Raw genomic sequence first — 22799 nt, forward strand, 5'->3', positions numbered from 1 at the left:
AAAATAATAACCAACTAATAACTATTACTAACTATTAAATTATAGGTATTGGAATTTCCTTTCAAATTTGGCTGTTTGTGAACGTAACTAATATGAATTTATCGGAAGTTACGAATTATCCGAATTAACGAATGCCGCATCTAAACAAATAATATTTTTTTTAAATTAGAAATTATTATTAATTTGTTATGTTCTATTCATTTAGAAGCAGCATTTGTTATTTCAGGAAAATTCGTATTCGTTACGTTGACGAACAGCCAAATTTGAAAGGAAATTCCAATACCTATAATTTAATTGTTAGTTCTTATTTTGGATTTTCACAAATTATCCAAATAACGAATACCGCATCTTAACGAATGGAACATAACGCATTTGAATTTTTGCAAATTTATAAGAAATAACGAATTTCGATTATAACGAATAACCCAAAAAATAAATGATGAAAAAAAAAAATAACACATTTTTCGGCAGTGCACATGTCTATAGGGGTGGTACTATGTGCAGCAAGGTCCAGAGGGGTAGCCAGGATATTTGGAGTTAGCTCAACATTTCAAAGGTGAACTTACCCTTTAACATATTAAATGTCTTATGCCCCGTACACACAATCGGAAATTCCGACAGCAAAAGTACAATGTGAACTTTTGAATGGAAATTCCGACCGTGTGTATGCTCCTTCAGACTTTTGCTGTCGGAATTTTTGGCAACAAAAAATTGAGAGCTGGTTCTCAATTTTTCAGACGGAAAAAATTCCTATCGGAAAATCCAATTGTCTGTAGCAATTTTGACGTACAAAATTCCAACGCATGCTCGGAAACAATTCAACGCATGCTCAGAAGCATTGAACTGTTGTACGTCACCGCGTTCTTGACGGCCGAAAGTTCAGAGAACTTTTGTGCGACCGTGTGTATGCAAGCCAAGCTTGAGCGGAATTTCGTTGGGAAAACCATTCAAGGTTTTTCCTATGGAAAATCCGATCGTGTGTACGCGTCATTACACATTCTCAGGTTACAGTTTCATATAAAGAAAGTATTGAAATTTTTAATATAATGACCGCGTAGGCAATGATATGTTTTTATTTTATAAAAAACAAGTTTCTACCATTAAATCCAGCATACTAGCGTGAGCTACAGTATGCCTTTATTTTATTTTTTTACGCCGTACTCACAGTTTAATCCCGTAGTGAAGTTTCAGACTCCCCGCGGGGAATGGGCGTTCCTATGCAGAGGGAAGATGATTGACGGCCAGCTATGGCGCGTCACGCTTCCCGAAAATAGCCGGAGTAGGTCTCAGCTCTTCACAACGCTATACGGCGCCTGCGCACAGACTAGGAGCTGACTGCGCAGGCGCCGTGAAGAGCCGAGACCTACTTCGGCTATTTTCGGGAAGCGTGACGTGCCATAGCCGGCCGTCAATCATCTTCCCTCAATATAATGTTTTGGGGTTCTATGTAATTTTCTAGCAAATAAATGATGATTTTTACATGTAGGAGAGAAATGTCAGAATGTCACACATGTAGTATTGCCATACTCAGGAGGAATAGCAGATTGTGTTTTGTGGTATGCATATGCTGTGTGTGAGAAAAAAACTACTAATATGAAAATGTTGTGGAAAAAAATAAAAATAAAAATCTTGATTTTGCAAAGAACTGTGGAGAAAAATGACAACTTCAAAAAACTCACAATGCCTCTTTCTAAATACCTTGGAATGTCTTATTTCCAAAAAGGGGTCATTTGGGGGTATTTGTACTTTTCTGGCATGTTAGGGTCTCAAGAAATGAGAGAGGCCGTCAGTACTTCAGGTGTGATCAATTTTCAGATATTGGCACCATAGCTTGTGGATGCTATAACTTTCACAAAGACCAAATAATATCCACCAATTTGTACTTACCATACAATTTGTAAACATACCAAAGATATGTAGCAGTATAAATTTTGGCCTAAATTTATGAAGAAAAAATACTAATTTGCTAAATTTTATAACGGAAACAAAGAAAAATTATTTTTTTTACAGAATTTTCAGTCTTTTTTCTCTTATAGCGCAAAAAAATAAAAGAAAAACCCAACGGTGATTAAATACCACAAAAAGAAAGCTCTATTTGTGTTAAAAAAAGGACGGAAATTTCATTGGGTTACAATGTTGTATGACTGAGTAATTGTCATTCAAATTGTGAGAGCACCGAAAGCTGAAAATTGGTCTGGTTATTAAGGGGGTTTAAGTGCCCAGTGGTCAAGTGGTTAATAATAGAAAAAGGACACACCCCCAAGTAAAAATAGCTATATAAATTTTAAGCGATCTCGGGGGTTACCAAGTATAAAAAAAGTGCAGAAACCCACAACGGCCTATCGGATATCATCATTCACTGAAGAGACTTATTAGGATAAAGCCAGGTTGTTCCCTTTGCATGTACTTTACACACCATCACTGTTCAGTGTCCTAGTAGATGGAGGACCACGGGTAATGTCAGTCTGAAGCCAGTAAGAGTGGCATGTTTATGAGCAGCACGGTTCAATGTTATCATACTTTATTGTTACTGATGAGTTGGTGATTCGGGCGCCGTACCGTCCCTTCCAGTACTGCGAATCCTTTCCTTTGTGCATAAACTTCACATAGCGTACCCCCGGTCCATACCTACGAAACTCATGAGAAACCTGTAAAGAGACAGTACTGCGTCAAAGCTTGTATGAACAAGTGTATGGCTATTGCATATGTGTCTGAGCTGTGGTATCATGTGTGCTACTATCAGAAAGTCAGAGTTACATTTCCTGTGATCTATGCATCGTATGAATGTCTATCTGCACCTCTATCATGTGGCATAGAGACCCTGACACCAAAGCCTTTGTGTCAGGAACGTTACTTACCGAGGCCGAGATGCCAAGGGCGGCTCACCTTTGCGACTCGATTCGCGATCCACCCGCTGGGGTTTGAGACAGAAGGAAGGACGCACCAAGAGGCACCGGGTCCAGTGGCAGGAGGAAATCCAAGGTGAACCGGGAACTGGATAGCCGAAGCTCACTGGAGGCTGTTCAGAAGCACACAGGAGATAGTCCAAACAGAAGGTGCTCAAACAGGAACAAGACTGAAGAGTAATCCAGAGAACAAGCCGAGGTCAGGGGTTGGAGCAGGTAGGGTATCCGAAGTTCAAAGCCAAGGTCAGGGGTAGAGAAGTCAGACAGTCCAAATTTCAAGCCGGGGTCACAGGGTTGGGGAGAGCAGCAATCCAGAGAGCAAGCCAAGGTCAGGTAAACAGGATATCCACAGACAAGGTTTCCAGTAGCAAACACTGACAACGAACCAGCAATTTGCAAGGAGGAAGGGGCTGGCTTAAATAGGCCGCTCAGGCCACTGATTGTAAGGGCTTACCTTGAGTGGAGTCCATTTTGCAGGTTTGTATGCTCACCCTTACAAATACACACAGCCCACAGTAATAAGGTAAGACACTACCTGGGCTGTGAGTCTGTGCACGGGGGCTTGATAGGGATTTGCCAAGGATAGCCAAAGTATAGCCGTGGTCCAGGATTCCAGAGAGAGTCAGGTAACTATTGACGGAAAGTTCAGGGTTGCAGACAGGAACCAAAGACAAATCCGGGGCACAAGCCGTGGGTCAAGGGCTGGAGAAGGCAGGGAAAATCCAAAAGTACAGGCCGGGGTCAAAGGGCAGGAGACAGCAGCATTCCAGGGTACATAAGCCAAAAGGGTCAGAAGCTGGGGTCAGTCTTGTAGGCTGAACACAACTACAGGATCACAGGAACCGTTGGCACAGACAGGACTATCAGAGAACAATGAACTGACACCTGCCTCATAGTGAGGCAGGGCTTTATACCCTGGTTGATTAGGAAACCTGCCTCAGCTGGACCAGGATAAACAGGTGCAGATTGCAGGGAGATTCAAAGACAGGCAATCAGCACATAGTTCAGAACCAGGCTTTGATGGACAGCAAGCAGAATATGAACTTGAGAAGTGGCTCAGAGGCAAAGACCTGGAGCAACAATGGAGAAGTCCTGGGTTCAATCCCACCCAGAGCCACTTGGGGTGTGACCATGCCTCGCTGTCTGTTTGGCACGATAGCGATCGTGACAGTTCCCCCCCCTTAAAAACGCCCTCCGGGCGTTGGAAGGAGCTTCCTCATAGACACAGTCTGTAAAGTCCAAACCACCCTCTTCACTAGAGTAGTCAAACACATCGTCCGACAGGAGAGATATGTTGCCATAGGCATCCATGCCATACAAACAGTACTCGTCCAAACCATGGGGAAACAAAGCACCAACGACAGAGTCCGAAGACTTTTTCTTTTTGGACTTCGTTGCTTTTGAAGTTCTGGTAGGGGGTGCACTCACTGCTTGTAAAGCTTGTTCAAACACTGCTAGATCCTGCTTACGGACCATAGTACCATTCGAGGCATATGTGCAGTCAGGTGGAAGAACTTCACATGGGGACACCGGAGCTGGAACTTCAACCGGAGACACAGGAACTGGGGACACTGGAGACACAGGAACTGGGGACACTGGAGACACTGGAACTGGAGACACTGGAACTGGAGACACTGGAACTGGAGACACTGGAACTGGAGACACTGGAACTGGAATGTCAGACTGGGGCAAAGGAACTTCAAGCTGCATAGCAGGCAAAGATTCTGGGGTAGAGAAAAAACTCCCAATAGTACCCACCTGAAGAACCCTTGGCCGAGGTGGGCGAGTTGGGCAGAGAGATATAAGGTGCCCGCTAACACCACAATAAAAACAAAGTCCATAGCCTCTCCTCCACTCTCTTTCTACCTTAGATAGGCTGGACCGGATGGCCCCGATCTGCATGGGTTCCTCATCCTCCAAGGTAGGCGTGTGTGCATCCACAGGAGCGTCAAGGCTATGTGGTGTTGGAGCTTCATGACTGGGCACATACAGAGCTTCATACCTTGGCACATGCTGGGCTGGCTTGGTGTCATATCTGTACTGGGAATTCCTGTCCCTGGATACTCGTAGGCCACGTGAACCGAGAGCAGACTTGGGAATACTGGTTCTCTTGGAGACAGGAATGTATGAGTCCAGAGCAAACATGAAAGTTTCCCAGCTGTCCAAGACTGGACTCTTTTCCTGCAACAACTGATGAGCCCATGATTTGATTTGCCCTGTGAGCAGGTTGATGGAAGCGCGAACTTTAACATAGTCTGTGGCATAGGTCTTAGGTTTAAGAGTAAACAACAACTCACAATCCATCTTAAAGCATGAGAAGGATGCACGGCTACCGTCAAACCTCTCTGGCATCACAACAAATGGCTCAGGATATGCTGGTTCCGGGGCTGGGCGTACTGTCCCTTTAAGCAATAGAACTTCTTGCTGTAGTTCAGAAATGGTATGGCCCAGGCTGGAGACTTGCAAAGCCAGGGAGGTGAGCATTTTATACAACTCTGTGGACTCCATGTTATTGGTCAGTTCATTATGTAAGGGCTTACCTTGAGTGGAGTCCATTTTGCAGGTTTGTATGCTCACCCTTACAAATACACACAGCCCACAGTAATAAGGTAAGACACTACCTGGGCTGTGAGTCTGTGCACGGGGGCTTGATAGGGATTTGCCAAGGATAGCCAAAGTATAGCCGTGGTCCAGGATTCCAGAGAGAGTCAGGTAACTATTGACGGAAAGTTCAGGGTTGCAGACAGGAACCAAAGACAAATCCGGGGCACAAGCCGTGGGTCAAGGGCTGGAGAAGGCAGGGAAAATCCAAAAGTACAGGCCGGGGTCAAAGGGCAGGAGTCAGCAGCATTCCAGGGTACATAAGCCAAAAGGGTCAGAAGCTGGGGTCAGTCTTGTAGGCTGAAGACAACTACAGGATCACAGGAACCGTTGGCACAGACAGGACTATCAGAGAACAATGAACTGACACCTGCCTCATAGTGAGGCAGGGCTTTATACCCTGGTTGATTAGGAAACCTGCCTCAGCTGGACCAGGATAAACAGGTGCAGATTGCAGGGAGATTCAAAGACAGGCAATCAGCACATAGTTCAGAACCAGGCTTTGATGGACAGCAAGCAGAATATGAACTTGAGAAGTGGCTCAGAGGCAAAGACCTGGAGCAACAATGGAGAAGTCCTGGGTTCAATCCCACCCAGAGCCACTTAGGGTGTGACCACGCCTCGCTGTCTGTTTGGCACGATAGCGATCGTGACACTGATTGGTCCAAAGTAGCACAGGTTCAGAACCAGGCTCCAACGGACAACAAGAAGAATAACACTGAGCAGTGGCTCAGAGGCAAACACCTGGACCAGCAATGGAGAGGTCCTGGGTTCGATTCCACCCAGAGCCAACTGGGGAATGTGACCGTGAAAGGTTAGTGCCCTGACACTTTGCCTTTAAAAAGTAATCCTACCCCTCAAAAATGTTTTACATGTTGTCACGTTACAACCAAAAACGTAAATGTATTTTATTGGGATTTTATGTGATAGACTAGGGGTGTCTAAATTTTTTTCAAAGTGGGCCAGATTTCATGAAGTGAGCATGCTCGAGGGCTGACCATTTTGCCTGACAATCTGTGAACCATTAAAATTCTGTCTAAGTGTGTTTGTTTGAGCACTAATACGTTGCCCAACAAGAATTCCTTTGCCTTTGTGGCTGTGGGTGGTGAAGAGATGAGCTCAGGCGTGTTATTTGGATATACCGTATTTATTGGCGTATAACACGCACCTTCACTTTAAAAAATCTTAAATTTTAAATAAAGAACTGTGAATCAAAATAAGGGTCACTGCCCATCAATGCAGCACCCCCCTTGCCCTGAATGCAGAACCCCCCTTGTCCTTGAATGCAACCCCCCCTTGTCCTTGAATGCAACACCCCCCCCTTGTCCTTGAATGCAACACCCCCCCCTTGTCCTTAAATGCAACACCCCCCCTTGTCCTTGAATGCAACACCCCCCTTGTCCTTGAATGCAACACCCCCCCTTGCCATGAATGCAGAACCCCCTGTTGCCATGAATGCAGAACCCCCCGTTGCCATGAATGCAGAACCCCCCGTTGCCATGAATGCAGAACCCCCCGTTGCCATGAATGCAGAACCCTCCCTTGCCATGAATGCAGACTCACCATTGCAGCCTGATTCATTCATCTGCAGCATTGGAGGAGGCGGGAAGGGGGCGGGATGAGCTCCGACAGACATACAGGAGAATTTCCTGTTTTATCGACGGCCTTTTTAATCGAAAGTCCAGCCTCCTGTGATGGACAGAACAGTTGTCCAATGGCAGCGCAGGAGACGGGACTTCCTTTTACACAGGTCGCCGTGTAAACAGGAAGTACTCCTGTATTCACAGCGCTCGTCTCACCTCCTTCAAGGCAGCCAGCATGTATTTCTTTTGCAGCACCCGGCACTACGGGATTTATTTGGGGGCCACAAAAGACATGCATGTCAAAATGACCAGGTGGGCCGTCCGAAACTGGAACGCGGGCTGCGATTGGCCCGCGGGCCGGACTTTGGACATGCCTGTGATAGACGAACACAAAGTGGCACATAATTTAGAAGTGGAAGGAAAACGATAAATGGTTTTCAATTTTTTTTTACAAATAAATATGTGAAAAGTGTGGCGTGCATTTGTATTCAGCCCTCTGAGTCAATAATTTGTAGAACCACCTTTCACTGCAATTACAGCGGCAAGTCTTTTTGGGTATGTCTACTAGCTTTGCACATCTAGAGAGTGAAAGTTTTGCCCATTCTTCTTTGCAAAATAGCTCAATCTCTGGCAGATTGGATGGAGAGCGTCTGTGAACAGCAATTTTCAAGTCTTGCCACAGATTCTCAATTGGATTTAGGTCTGGACTTTGGTCCATTCTAACACATGAATATGCTTTGATCTAAACCATTCCATTGTAGCTCTGGCTGTATGTTTAGGGTCATTGTCCTTCTGGAAAGTGAACCTCCGCCCCAGTCTCAAGTCTTGCTGACTCTAACAGGTTCTCTTTTAAGATTGCCCTGTATTCTCCAGCCAGCTTCCTATTAACTCTGACCAGCTTCCCTGCTGAAGAAAAACATCCCTACAACATAATGTTGCCACCACCATGTTTCACGGTGGGTCTGGTGTGTTCAGGGTGATGTGTAGTTGTCTGCCAGTTTGCCTTTAGGTCAAAAAGTTTAGTTTTGGTCTCATCTGACCAGAGCACCTTCTCTCACATGTTTGCTGTGTCCCCCACATGGCTTCTTGCAAACTGCAAACGGGATTTCTTATGGCTTTCTTCTTGTCACTCCTCCATAAAGGCCAGAGTACATGACTAATAGTTGTCCTGTGGACAGATTCCCCTACCTTAGCTGTGGATCTCTGCAGCTCCTCCAGAGTTACCATGGGCCTCTGGGCTACTTCTCTGATTAATGCTCTCCTTGCCCGGCCTATCAGTTTAGGTGGATGGCCATGTCGGTAAGGTTTGCAGTTGTTCCATACTCTTTCCATTTTGAGATGATGGATTTAACAGTGCTCCGTAAGATGTTCAAAACTTGGGATACTTTTTTATAACATAATCCTGCTTTAAATTTCTCCACAACTTTATCCCTGACCTGTCTGGTGTGTTCCTTGGCTTTAATGATGCTGTTTGTTCACCAAGGTTCTCTAACAAACCTCCTGAAGGCTTCACAGAACAGCTGTATTTATACTCTCTCCTCAGCTCACTGGCTGTGATTGACAGCAGTGTGAGCCAATGAGGAGAGAGAGACCCGGGAGAGCCACTGCTCTCAATTCATGCACATCGCTGGATCAAGATGGTGTTTAGATATATAAGCTGGTTCTTAAATGGTTGAGGCAATTTTTTCTAGTAGCAAACTTTATCCCTAATCGTATCACATGTTAAATATTGCTTTGCAAACCAGCATTCTTGATATAGCAGACATTAAAATGTAGGTTCTTGTCTGGGTAGTCATTCCTTTGGGCTGTATTAGCAGCACCACAATTGTCTGCAACCACAATTCAGGAGAGCACACTAGATTTGGAATCCTCCGGTGTCATCAGTGGCTCCGTCCCATCAACAGAGCTCAGCCAACAGCATTGTACAAGCCTGTGTCATGACTACTGAGTGTGTCACATGGCCATTCTCCTCCCAGGGTCATGTGACCAAGTCACATTTTACTCCTGCCTCCTTCCACAAAGCATATTTTACGACATGATGCACCACAATGAGGTCATGTAACCCATACAAATACAACATTTCAGAAGTATATTTCCATGCACAGACCTGAGTGTATTTTTCATCATTCCACTGTGGAATAGGATCTGGTCTTATGGCGAACTCTTGGATCACAGCTATCTTATCAACAGCCAGCAGTTGGACCTTCAGACTATACAAACAGCCACAGTCATTTCGTCCACCATACCTACAGAAAAAAGCATTCCAAATGCAATTTTTTGGGGAGAAAATACACTTTCATGAACAATAAAACAGTAAAGTTAGCCCAATTGTTTTGTATAATGTGAAAGATAACGTTACGCTGAGTAAATAGAAAACTAACGGGTCATGCTTTAACATTCTGCACACGACGGTACTTAAAAATCTCCAAAAAGGACACTTTAAAAATGTCTACAGGTTACCAGTTTAGAATTATAAAGGAGGTCTTGTGCTAGAATTATTGCTCTCGCTCTAAAGATTGCAGCAATACCTCACGTGTGGTTTGAACATTGTTTTACATTGGCTTTCCCGACTTACGTATGTGTTTACTTCTGCATGCGACCACGGAGGGATGGGGCGCTTTACATTTTTTTATTCTAAACACTTTTATTGCTGTCAGAAAGAATGTAATCATGCATTGTGACAGTTAAAGGCAGTGACAGGTACTCTTTTTGAAAGGGATCTGTGGTCTAAAAGTTCAGGAGCGGTTGGCATTATATGGTGCTAACCCATCAGAGACCGCCATACAGAATGCCATTAGAGACATCCAGCTGCAGGATGAGCGACAAGAGAGAGAACGAGAGCGACAAGAGAGAGAACGAGAGTGGCAACATGAGCAGAGAATGGCAGAAATACGGCAATCGGTGACAACGCCTAAGGAAGCAGCACCAAAGGAGAGGAGAGGTACATATACCAGTAGCCATCTAAGAGGAATTTAGAAGGAGGTTGCGAGAGAAGCAGATACAACACAGAGGACCAGTATCAGAGGAGGTCCTGCTTGGATGGTCTGATTCGATCCGCTGCGAACTCTGGAAGAAAGCACTGCCTCTTGAGCAGCAACACCAGGGAAAAGTTCTCCACTCCATCCATGTAAGGTACTGGCCGCAGTATGATGCACGAATGCTGTTATTGGGGGAACAACCGACGCAGGAGTGGACAGCTAAGTTAAGCAGGCTGATCCGGGCAGAGATGCAGTTGGACGAGAGCTACAGAGCCCTCCAGGTGGTATGTAGCCCAAGAGTGCCCGTGGTCAGTGAATGATTACAGAATGTATGGACTTAATGGACTGTTCAGAGTATGTTATGGATTATGCATCGCCAGCTCAAGTACTGGCAACAGGGCAGAGTGCTACCAATCTCTGCCCAGCACCGTAAACAACTGTGGAGTTCCAGGGAGCCGGGGCAGTTGGCCCCTCTCTCCAGCAACAAGCTGATGTGGTAAAGCTTCTACTCCCAGCTGAATCACTGGCAATAGAGCAGAGTGCAACGGGTCTCTGCTCTCAACTAACAGAAGAGGGAGTTCCTGTGGTAGTGGATGGGACTCCGGTCTTCATTGACACAACCCCAGAAAATGGTGCGGCACTGAGACAGGAGGAGGTCAGCCTTGCTTTGCAAGCACCGGGGGATTTTCACCTACCACAAGTGGATGGGACTTCAGTCTCCACTTGTATACCCCAGGGGTGCTGGTCAGTTGTCCCAGATCCCCAACAGCATGATGGACTGAGCCCAGTCACCCTGTCTTCTCTCCAGTGGCTGAAAGGACTCCAGGGAGAAGGGCCAGTCCAGGCCTCTCCCCAGCGGCGGGCATGTTCTCTGAGAAAGGCGGAGGTTGGCTGGGTGAGTAATGCTCTATTTGGGACAATTTATTTGGGGTACTGTGTGGGTACCGGCATTGGGGTCTCCTCCTGTGTTAGTCTCCTGCCAAAGGGGGAGATGTGTGACAGACCTAGCCGGGACAGAGGCTTTTGTAGAGGACTGAATGCGAGCCTCTTGCCTTCCGATTATGGGCCAGGGACTCAAAACAGGAAGGCAGTAGGGTTATCTCCGCAGACAGACCTGGAACCTTAAGACTACTTTTCCAACATCCTCGAGTTGACCCGATCGGGGTCCCACTGTGGCTGTTGGACTGTTTCCCAGGGAAAGTATTGTCATGGACCTTGTAATGCGGAAGTGTTTCTCCTTGAAATCTGTTACACAGTGGGGTGGTCTTCTGCCCTGTCTTAAGGATACCCCCCCCCCCTCCAGACGGCTCCATTGTTCTGTGTCTGGCTGTTTGTGTACATTGATTGCCCCTCATTACACATAGCAGTCCTTCTATTCAAGCTATCGGATCAATCCCTGCTGACCCTGTTTCAAGTCCTCATTTGCATGGCTAAGAGGACCTAATGGAGAACTACCATGTACTTTACAATTGACCAATAGGAAAGCGGTTGTTGGGATGTTCAAACTTCTGTATAAAAGTGTGTTGTGTGCTTCCAATAAAAGAGTTTCCTGTTTGAACTTATTTACAGCCTGCCTGGTGTTTGTTCTAATGGATTTTAAATTGCACATAGCTGTAGTTCGGATCCCGGAGCCTCCAAAACCATCAGACGTTGCGATCTGCAATCTGATTCAATAGCAGCAGAGGAGTGTCAGGAAAGCGGAACCGAGCAAGTAAGGGTCTCGTTACAATGCTCATATTGTGAAACGCTCGTTAACCACGTTACTTGCAATCCGAGGTTTCACTGTATTTGCTATTTTAAAAAAATCCTTTAGTATGACAAATGCTGCTTAAACACGGGGTATTGACACACATGTGAACGAACATAGAAATACTTGAAAGTCCAAAGCCTGACTACCGGTAACTCTGGTAAAGTGTGAAAACATAAAGAGCATTCATTTAACATAGGAGACAGAAAACTTACCAATCTGAGATGCAGATGGGTGGTTGGTGAACATCCAGAAAGTGTTCCCATAACCCTTCTTTAACCAAATCTATTATCTGTTGTTTCTCACACCACCTGTGTAGAGACATACAGGAGGGTCAGAGATGGTTCTGGTTGACGTTCTACAAAGAGTGAGTTGAACACTTACCCAAAGGAGGTGACAAAGCAAGTCTGGCTCTCTGCATCTTCTAACTCAGTGCGGCTTCTTTCTACTGCCCAGCCATCTCCTCCATTTTTGATGTCCCAATACTGCAATAGTTCTGAAGATGGAAGTGAACAAATGTTATGCAAAATGCCAAATTCCTTTTCACATTAACGCAACTCTGGATAGTAGGTTTGGCATGTTTGCTAGCACAACTCTAGGCAAAAGTTTTATTTTGTGTTTTTTTCTCTTTTAAGACATGAAAGTGGTTCTAAAACCTAAACATTTTTTTACCTTAATGCATTCCTTGTGGAGCAAGTGAGCGCCAAAATCGCACCTGTGCTAAAATTGCACAGAAACCGGGAATGACATTGCGACATTCCAGTACATAGGAGTGAACCCAGGACACAAATTGATTTTTGCCTTGGCGCTTGAGATTTGTCGAGCCCTCTGTTACAGCAACAGAAAGTAAGGGAATATTTCCCAGTGTGGTCGCAAATGTAAAAAAACTGACCGCTGAACTCTATCCCCCCTATCCCCCCCCCCCAAAAAAAATTATGTTTTGGATGGAGTCAGGGTTTAAAGAAAAAGTAAAATTCCTCTGCCGACATTAACCTATAATAAGGCTCACCTATAGGTAATGTAAATATCTCCTAAAAGTGTAGCGTTTAGGAGATATTTACATTACATGCGGCCAGTGACATGACTGGCGCATGCGCTCTTAAAGAATGGCCACCGGTGCCGTTCCTTCAGGGCCCTGTGCCGCACATGAGCAGGAGTGATGTTATCGTGGCTCCGGCCAGTCACAAAGCCGAAGCGCGCAAACCTGAAAGCAAGATGAGTAAAAATGGAAGCGGCTGCAGCGCTGGAACAGCTTAATTTTAAGGCGAAGTTTCACATAATGTGCTAATATGTGATGCATACTAGCACATTAGGACTTTACCTTGCTGGAAGAAAAAAAAAAGTTCAGCGGTATACAACCACTTTAAAGAGACACCGTCCCCAGCCATAAAGTTCCAGATAAATAAAAACACTTGAAGTGCTTACTAGTAGTGCTTATGTCTTTTCCACAAAATATTCTTCCATTACGTCCCATGACAGCACAGTTGACATAAGGCCCACCTGTGAGGGACAGGAAATAGAGAGTTAATACATTTAAGCCCCGTGCACACCAGGGTTTGACAAAGTTTGCTTGGAATCTAGGAGCCAGCTAAAAAAGTTAGGTGCCAGAAACGCCCCCCGTCCCGCCAAACTCGCGTGCAGAAGCAAACGCATACGTGAGTAGTGCTAGCATATGAAAGCGGTGTTCAAACCACACAAGTGAGGTATCGCCACGATTGGTAGAGCGAGAGAAATAATTCTAACCCTAGACCTCCTCTGTAACTCAAAATATGCAACCTGTAGAATTTTTTAAACGTCGCCTATGGAGATTTTAAAGGGTAAAAGTTTATCGCCATTCCACGAGTGGATGCAATTTTGAAGCGTGACATGTTCGGTATCAATTTACTCGGCGTAACATTATCTTTCAAAATATAAAAAAATAAATTGGGCTAACTTTACAGTTGTCTTATTTTTTTATTTTAAAAAAAGTGTATTTTTTCCCAAAAAAAGTGCGCTTGTAAGACCACTGCGCAAATACAGTGTGACAGAAAGTATTGTAACAACCGCTATTTTATTCTCTAGGGTGTTAGTATTCGGCCCCCTTGAACTTTGCGACCTTTTGCCACATTTCAGGCTTCAAACATAAAGATATAAAACTGTAATTTTTTTTGGAAGAATCAACAAGTGGGACACAATCATGAAGTGGAACGAAATTTATTGGATATTTCAAACTTTAACAAATAAAAAAGTGAAAAATTGGGCGTGCAAAATTATTCAGCCCCTTTACTTTCAGTGCAGCAAACTCTCTCCAGAAGTTCAGTGAGGATCTCTGAATGATCCAATGTTGACCTTAATGACTAATGATGATAAATAGTATCCCCCTGTGTGTAATCAAGTCTCCGTATAAATGCACCTGCACTGTGATAGTCTCAGAGGTCCGTTAAAAGCGCAGAGAGCATCATGAAGAACAAGGAACACACCAGGCAGGTCCGAGATACTGTTGTGGAGAAGTTTAAAGCCGGATTTGGATACAAAAAGATTTTCCAAGCTTTAAACATCCCAAGGAGCACTGTGCAAGCGATAATATTGAAATGGAAGGAGTATCAGACCACTGCAAATCTACGAAGACCTGGCCGTCCCTCTAAACTTTCAGCTCATACAAGGAGAAGACTGATCAGAGATGTAGCCAAGAGGCCCATGATCACTCTGGATGAACTGCAGAGATCTACAGCTGAGGTGGGAGACTCTGTCCATAGGACAACAATCAGTCCCTGTATACTGCACAAATCTGGCCTTTATGGAAGACTGACAAGAAGAAAAACATTTCTTAAAGATATCCATAAAATGTGTCGTTTTAAGTTTGCTACAAGCCACCTGGGAGACACACCAAACATGTGGAAGAAGGTGCTCTGGTCAGATGAAACCAAAATCAAACTTTTTGGCAACAATGCAAAACGTTATGTTTGGCGTAAAAGCAACACAGCTCATCACCCTGAACACACCATCCCCACTGTGAAACATACTTCTTACATGTTTGGAGTCCCTGCTCTGGTCTCCCCTGCTTTGGAAGGCTTGCCCTAGGACAGCGTTTTTGGGGCAATAAGCTCATCACAGAACAGTGTCTCTCCCTTCACGACTCATCGTATCATCCACCATTCCCAGGTTCCATCCATTTTTTGTTATTATATATTTTTTTTTAATTTTCTCTATTTTTATTGTAACAAGGATTTATTACCTACCCATCGGACTCTTTCTCTACCAATGTGTTACTAAATTGCAGCGCCACAATTTTCTTTTGTTGCCACTGTGAAACATGGTGGTGGCAGCATCATGGTTTGGGCCTGCTTTTCTTCAGCAGGGACAGGGAAGATGGTTAAAATTGATGGGAAGATGGATGGAGCCAAATACAGGACCATTCTGTAAGAAAACCTGATGGAGTCTGCAAAAGACCTGAGACTGGGACGGAGATTTGTCTTTCAACAAGACAATGATCCAAAACATAAAGCAAAATCTACAATGGAATGGTTCACAAATAAACATATCCAGGTGTTAGAATGGCCAAGTCAAAGTCCAGACCTGAATCCAATCGAGAATCTGTGGAAAGAACTGAAAACTGCTGTTCACAAACGCTCTCCATCCAACCTCACTGAGCTCGAGCGGTTTTGCAAGGAGGAATGGGCAAAAATTTCAGTCTCTCGATGTGCAAAACTGATAGAGACATACCCCAAGCGACTTACAGCTGTAATCGCAGCAAAAGGTGGCGCTACAAAGTATTAACTTAAGGGGGCTGAATAATTTTGCACGCCCAATTTTTCATTTTTTTTTTAAGTTTGAAATATCCAATAAATTTCGTTCCACTTCATGATTGTGTCCCACTTGTTGTTGATTCTTCAAAAAAAATTACAGTTTTATATCTTTATGTTTAAAGCCTGAAATGTGGCAAGAGGTCGCACAGTTCAAGGGGGCCGAATACCTTCGCAAGGCACTGTATATATAATGTTTTGGGTTCTAATTAGAGGGAAGGACACGGGAAGCTTCATTAGCATTGCTGGTTGTATGTCATACCAACGGCAACCACAAGATGACGCCATATCACAGAAGGAAGCATAGGCCTGCAAAGCCGCAACCTCAATTACCGGCCGACGCGGCGGGGGCGCACGGAGACACAGGATGGGGTATCCTGTGTCTCCGTGCGCCCCTGCCGCGCAATCGTGTCGGGCCGCGCCGGCAATTGAAGCCGCGGCTTTGCGGCCTTCTGCAGGCCTATGCTTCCTTCCCCAGGCGCCAGGTCGCTAATTCTAGTCGCAATTGCGACTTGGCGCCCGGATTTCGTCGAACCCTGGTACACATGATCCAAAAATCCTACAAAGAATGCCGTATTTGATAATTGGTACAGAGCTTTCGAGATCAGGACAGTTCATCCAATATTATTATATCGGACATGCACAGAATGTTTTTTTCGTATAATGCCAGATCGTACGATTTTCGTTAAATCAGTACAGCTGTCGTTCGAAAATGCAATACAAATGCATTACAACACATGACATCACTTCCGAATTTTTATTCTGTCGTACGAGAATTTGTGACTTTAGTAAACTCGTCAAATTCGATGTGAGATTAGCATGCAAAAAATAAGGCCGATGTCCGTTTTTCACTAGCCTCTTTCTCCGCTTTCTCTCTCTCCATATTTCAGGGCACTGCCCACCTCTCTACTGCTATTTCTCTTTCCACTGTTTCATTACTTTAGAAAAAAAAATATATGGGAGCTGGCCCCACGGGGCTACGGACCCCTGCCTAGTAGGAGTTGGCCGGCGGGTGCAACCGGTGGGCTATGGAAACCCTCAACGATATAATGGGTGGAATAGTCCGGTGGATTTCACCTGGAACAACAATGTTAGTCACACGTTCTTGAGGGGATGCCACTGTGGCTGTCGGTTGCCGCCTATGCCGTCTATGTATAAACTCTGTAATTGTGCTGTATGTAACATGTTGCCAATTGTTATCTTTGTTTTATCAATGTGGCCGCTGTGGGCCTGACTCTCGTTATAAATAAACAATTAAAAAAAATAATAATAAGGCCGATCATTCGTCCGATAATCGTATCGTGTGTATGGGGCATTAGGATAACACCACACCCCCTCACTCATGCGGGAGGGGGCAGGACTAGAGGGAGCACTACCATATGGGGGGTCCTTGGGCTTCCTCTCTAGTATGGCTGGTTATTCCCCTTCTCTTTGAAAGAATATACGGTAGTACATTGAATCAAAAATCTACCTCTAAATCAAGGAAGGAGGCTTAGTTCTTAACTGTAGCAATCAAATGCCAAACCATTTTTGTAACAAATGCAAGGTTAGGACAGCTGCAGAAGAATCATCTATGAATCTGAATTTTCAAAATTGCCCAGCATTTCAAATACTCAAAAACAAGGTACATATATAGCGAGAAGATTCACTCCCCTAGACTCTTACCGGATTGACTGACCCATATATTGGTATTGGGTCAGCAAAAATATATCACTCTCAACGCCTTAGTGTCTGCTTAAAAATTATATATATATATATATATATATATATATATATATATATATATATATATATATATATATATATATATATATATATTATATATATTTTTTCTCATGTTTCCCCAAAAAAAGGGAAGGAGGATGTACTATAGAAAGTGTCACTTGAGTGACAGCTTTAAGTCTGATGTGGCTTCCGATATCACATTCAAGATTGTAGTGCCCAGCAACACTCGCCATGCTTTTGCACATCTACACAAGGCTTTTACAAGTACATACCATGCTTGATGAAATTAATGGTCTGGTGACAGGGTCTCTTTAAGCCAGCAGGTGATTAAACATGCATCAAACTCCTTTCATAGATTATGTATGAGGTACAATAAAGACATAAATGCAAAATCCACAAACTACTGGAGGTTTTCGTTTTTTTGAGGTGATAGTATACCTAGAAGTAGCCACATCTGTACTTGTATAGTATCATGGAATGTGTTTTGTTACTCAACTATGTAGCTTCCCAGGTGTCAAGAACATACCCCAGCATTTATACCCACACAGGTTGCCTTAATCCAAATAACATGATATGTGTCAAGGCCGATGTTGACTGTCCCAGAACATAAGGCAAGGTTTAAAGGTTGTGAAGTCACCTTGTTCTAATTTACATAATCCAATCACCATGATGTTATTAAGTCTGGACAGTTGTTAATCAATTGTATTACATGCCTAATGGTTATGTGAATTATTGTTCACCTTCATAAGCATGCAACATTCAAAGTCCACCTGGTGCTGTGACTATCTGATGCATTTCCCTCCATCACTGGAGCTCATTCATAGAGTCTATGACTAAGAGCCAGTGGTAGAGGCAAATGTACCAGTAGCCATTGCACTGGGAGGACTTTGAATGGTGCATTCTTTCCATTTATAATACATTTACAGTGTCATTTAAAGTGGAGTTCCACCCATAAATATAACATTACATCAGTAGTTTTAAAAAATTGTCATTAGTCCTTTAAGAAATTTTTTTTTTTTTTTAGATGCCTTCAAAGTGTTGTTGCTAGGCAGAATAGTTAATCTTCCCACTTCCTGCACCTAGGTGCTTAATGCTTCCTAACCTACACCGCACAGACTCCTGGGAATGTAGTGGGTGTAACTTTCCAGGAGTCTGTGCACTCCCCAGTCTCAAAGAATCATGTGACTTGGACAGCACAGGTGCTGAAATCTGATCTGACATTGCTTGTGCAGCACTGAGCATGTGCGAGATCTGCAAGGCTGAAATCCAGGAAGTCATACAGTCTGGCTTCATGATGCCCACACTTAAGATGGCCCCAGTCAATTTCTATTTTATAACGTGTCTAAATGCTGTACCAACCTAACAAAACGGACCTTAGTTTACAGACTAACTTTACTAGAATACATTAAACTTGTGTATTACAGGGGTATTTATATTTAAAAAGTGAAATTGTGGCCGGAACTCCGCTTTAAGGTGGGCAGCTCTTTATTGTTTTGGAGGATTGTTCGTGGATGCCTGGCGGTCCATGACCATGGAGAGTCTGCTCCCGCAGCCTGGTGAGAGGAGAGACCTTGAGCCTACAGTGAAGTGCAGTTTTCCGATCACATATATGAATGGTCGTCAACTCTCCAGAGAAAAGATGATGAATGGCATATGAGAATGACCGGCAGTGATTGAGTTGCCCAATGCTGGGGTATGTTGCCGACACTTAGACAATGATGAGTAGTGGAAATGTCTTCAAGGTTACAGAACCCATTTACATGAATGTGGCTTACTATATTAATGGGAAAACTTGCCTATAGAACCTTTAAGAGATAAATACGTAATATGCTGGATCATGATTTTTACTTGGACTCTGAACTTGTTTGCTAGAATGCACTATGAAGGTAGAAATCCCCGATAATGAGGCTGCTTTGTTTTCAGTGAGATGAAACATAATTTCAATGTGACCTTTTCTTGGTAGTGTCATCATCAGACCCCCCCCCCCGCTGTCTTGCCTATTTAAGACTCGACCACTTCATCTCAACGTCTTACCTGAACCACAAGGATTGAGCACCAAGTTCCTGGAGAAGGGTTTCGCCATATAAAGTCTCTTCCAGGGAGTGTTTTGACACATATCAGCCACGTGAAGCACATCCCCTCTGTTCAGCCGCTGGCATTTTATTCTCCAAATTGTGGGAGAGTCAACAAGGCACTTCCAACGACGGCTCACACACCTACAGTAGTCCAAGTCCCTTGCTGGTACATAGCTGAGGATCAAAAGTAGCACCTCATCTGGAAGTTGATCTAAAACTGTAATATATACATTGTCACTTAAGGAGGTATATTTTGGAAGTGGCTCTTCCTGATGGGAGCTTTGTTGGCCCATGCCAAAGGTTCAAATCAGGTACTCCGTGATCCCTGTGACAGAAGATATGTATGTAAATATGTGCAAAAAAGAAAAACACCAATTCTTATCTAGTTACAATGAAAAAAAAGTGTAGAAAAAAAACTACACTAAAAAGGAATACAAACCTAAAACAGTAAACACAAGCAGCAATTCTCCTGTATGACATAAAGCACAGTATAGCATAGATTAGAAGAAAATTTGAATTGCGCTAAATCTAAATTCCATCAATCAATTTTTCAGATCTATGCAGAAAGGAGTTCATATAAAAAGTCCACCAGTGCTTGAAACTACAGGTTTTTCCAAGTTTGTGATGGCATGGTCCATCCACTGTCACCATTTGTGAAAAATCCACCACCAGATAATATGTTTTGCTTCTTACCAGCTCCACATGATCCCCCGTTACAGAGGATCAAAAAGCGTGTGTAGTTTAAACACAACCTGGATCTTTCTCCCAATATGAGCCATAGGGCACCTCTCATTCGCTCGTGCGGATGAATTAATATAGAAGATAAAAGAGCTCCATATAGTGTAAAACCTTTTACATGTTTATTAACCACTACAGATCCGCGCTATCGTCAAAAGATGTCTGCAGCGCGGACCTGAAATGCCGAGTGGACGTCTTTAGACGTCCTATTGTTTACATTACCCGCGCGCGCCGCTAGGGGGCGCGCAGCGGGTAAACACTGTCCCGGCGCATCGCTGGGAAGCCGATGCGTGTACCTGGCGGCCGCGATGTCTGCCGGGTACACGCGATCGTCGGGAACACAGCAGGGACGTGGAGCTCTGTGTGTAAACACAGAGCTCCACGTGCTGTCAGAGGAGAGAGGAGACCTATCTGTGTCCCTTGTACATAGGGACACAGCATCGGTCACCTCCCCCAGTCACCCCCCTCCCCCCACACAGTTAGAACACACCCAGGGAATACATTTAACCCCTTCCTCACCCCCTAGTGTTAACCCCTTCCCTGCCAGTCACATTTATACAGTAATTAGTGCATTTTTATAGCACTGATCGCTGTATAAATGTGAATGGTCCCAAATTTGTGTCAAAAGTGTCCGATACGTCCGCTGCAATATCGCAGTCCCAATAAAAATCGCAGATCGCCGCCATTACTAAAAAATCATAATTCTGTTCCCCATTGTGTAGGCGCTATAACTTTTGCGCAAACCAGTCGGTTATTGCGATTTTTTCTTTTTTTTTTACAAAAATACGTCGAAAAATACGTATCGGCCTTAACTGAGAAAAATTTTTTTTTTTTTTTTTTAAAAATTGGGATATTTATTAAAGCAACAAGTAAAAAAAATATATATATTTTTTTTTAAATTGTGGCTCTTTTTTTGTTTATAGCGCAAAAAATAAAAACCGCAGAGGTGATCAAATACCACCAAAATAAAGCTCTATTTGTGGGGAAAAAAGGACGTCAATTTTGTTTGGGAGCCACGTCGCACGACCGCGCAAATGTCAGTTAAAGCGATGCAGTGCCGGAAGCTGAAATTTCGCCTGGGCACGAAGGGGGTTTATGTGCCCAGTAAGCACGTGGTTAAAAGAACAAAATATTGCATACAGCATCAGAGTACGTTAAATTTTGCACGCCCAATTTTTCAGTTTTATTATTTGTTAAAAAAGTTTGAAATATCCAATAAATTTTGTTCCACTTCATGATTGTGTCCCACTTGTTGTTGATTCTTCAAAAAAAAATAGTTTTATATCTTTATGTTTGAAGCCTGAAATGTGGCAAAAGGTCGCAAAGTTCAAGGGGGCCGAATACTTTCGCAAGGCACTGTATAATAATAATGGATTATAAATCTTTCTCACTCTATCCAAAAATAGAAAAAATATATAATTGTTTCTACTTTAATGACATCACTCTTCCCCCTCCCCTGGGCACAGCGGGTCATGTGATCGCCTCCTGACTACCCATAATTTCCTGGTTATGGAATTTGGGTGAACGTCACTGAGGTGGAGCCAGCCAATCAGCTGCTCTTTCCAGAGATAAGCGTGGCTGCTAATATATGAAAAGAGCTGGAACATGTCCCATCATACATGGTCACCAACTTCTGGCCATACAAACCTGCTGTGTCCCCAGAGGGGGGATTCTCTACACCCTGTAGAGGGGGACACAGAGTCCGCACTGGCTGATACAGCAATCCAGACTCTGCACAGTACAGTGCATGTCACATCCCATAATAATCATAACAATCACCTCGTCCTGAATGTACACACCGCCCCCACTCACCAGGATTCAGCTCGGATCTCGACCCACCTTGTATAAACATCAGCTGTTCTATGCTAACTCCGCCCATTCCACTAACTCCATCGCTGTCATATGGGATATGGCCCGCCCCCGGAGCTATCACCCAATCAGGTAGCCGGAGAAGTGCACAACCCACTATAACGGAAAATGTCATCCCTGGACTGACAGCCCACTATTAGGGGAGGCGGGGCTAATGAAATGTGGCGAACACAATTGTGCTATCCTTTGACCAATCACATGACGTGCTGGCTGCGCTCCATTTACCGAGGCAGGAATACGGGAAACTTTGTTTTCTGTTATCCGGACAGCACGCTCATCCTGGAATCTCTAACCCCGCCCTCCCTCTCATCCCTATTATTAGAGGAGCGGCCCGTACCTTAGCCTTGAGTGGGCGTAAGTTAGATTCCAAGTTGGGATTGGAGTGGGCGTGAAGTAGGCGTGGGTTACCTTTGAAAGGGCGTAACTTCGGTACAGAGCGAAGCATAGAGTAGGCGTAACTTAGACGCTGAGTAGGCGTGTGTTACCTTTGAAAGGGCGTAACTTCGGTACAGAGCGAAGCATGGAGTAGGCGTAACTTAGACGTTGAGTAGGCGTGTGTTACCTTTGAAAGGGCGTAACTTCGGTACAGAGCGAAGCATAGAGTAGGCGTAACTTAGACGCTGAGTAGGCGTGACTTAACCACTTGAAGACCAGGCCCCTTTTTATTTACATGTGAAAATCTTTTTTTTTTTCTTCTAGAAATTACATAGAACCCCCCAAACATTATTATATATATTTGTATTTTTAAAGCAGAGGCCTCAGAGAATAAATTGGTGGGTGTTGCAATATATTTCT

The 22799-nt window shown here is 44.0% G+C and overlaps 1 protein-coding gene across 2 annotated transcripts; it reads right to left on the reverse strand.

Annotated features, from left to right (window-relative positions):
- Window positions 1-2197: 2197 nt before the first annotated feature.
- Window positions 2198-22006, reverse strand: LOC120913428 (F-box only protein 27-like). 2 transcript variants are annotated; one of them, XM_040323344.1, is made up of 7 exons: window positions 21948-22006; window positions 19357-19722; window positions 13241-13315; window positions 12200-12311; window positions 12031-12126; window positions 9198-9336; window positions 2198-2648 (listed from the first exon to the last, which is right to left on the reverse strand). In XM_040323344.1, the coding sequence occupies exons 2-7, from the start codon at window positions 19688-19690 to the stop codon at window positions 2490-2492; spliced, it is 915 nt and encodes a 304-aa protein (XP_040179278.1). In that variant the 5' UTR covers window positions 19691-19722; window positions 21948-22006; the 3' UTR covers window positions 2198-2489. The 2 variants fall into 2 exon arrangements, with proteins under 2 accessions (XP_040179278.1, XP_040179279.1); XM_040323345.1 differs by lacking the exon at window positions 13241-13315.
- Between the last annotated feature and the right edge of the window lie 793 nt (window positions 22007-22799).

The sequence above is a fragment of the Rana temporaria genome, chromosome 9 (genome assembly GCF_905171775.1).
Source record: "Rana temporaria chromosome 9, aRanTem1.1, whole genome shotgun sequence".
NCBI lineage: Eukaryota > Metazoa > Chordata > Amphibia > Anura > Ranidae > Rana > Rana temporaria.

Bases quoted from the DNA above. Each gene is read 5' to 3' on its own strand.
- LOC120913428 (XM_040323344.1), bottom strand. From the start codon at position 19,690: ATGGGCCAACAAAGCTCCCATCAGGAAGAGCCACTTCCAAAATATACC. The intron at 9,337-12,030 runs GTAAGTTTTCTG...TTTTTTCTGTAG, and splicing joins CCCATCTGCATCTCAGATTG to GTATGGTGGACGAAATGACT. The intron at 2,649-9,197 runs GTCTGTGCATGG...GTCTCTTTACAG, and splicing joins ATGATGAAAAATACACTCAG to GTTTCTCATGAGTTTCGTAG.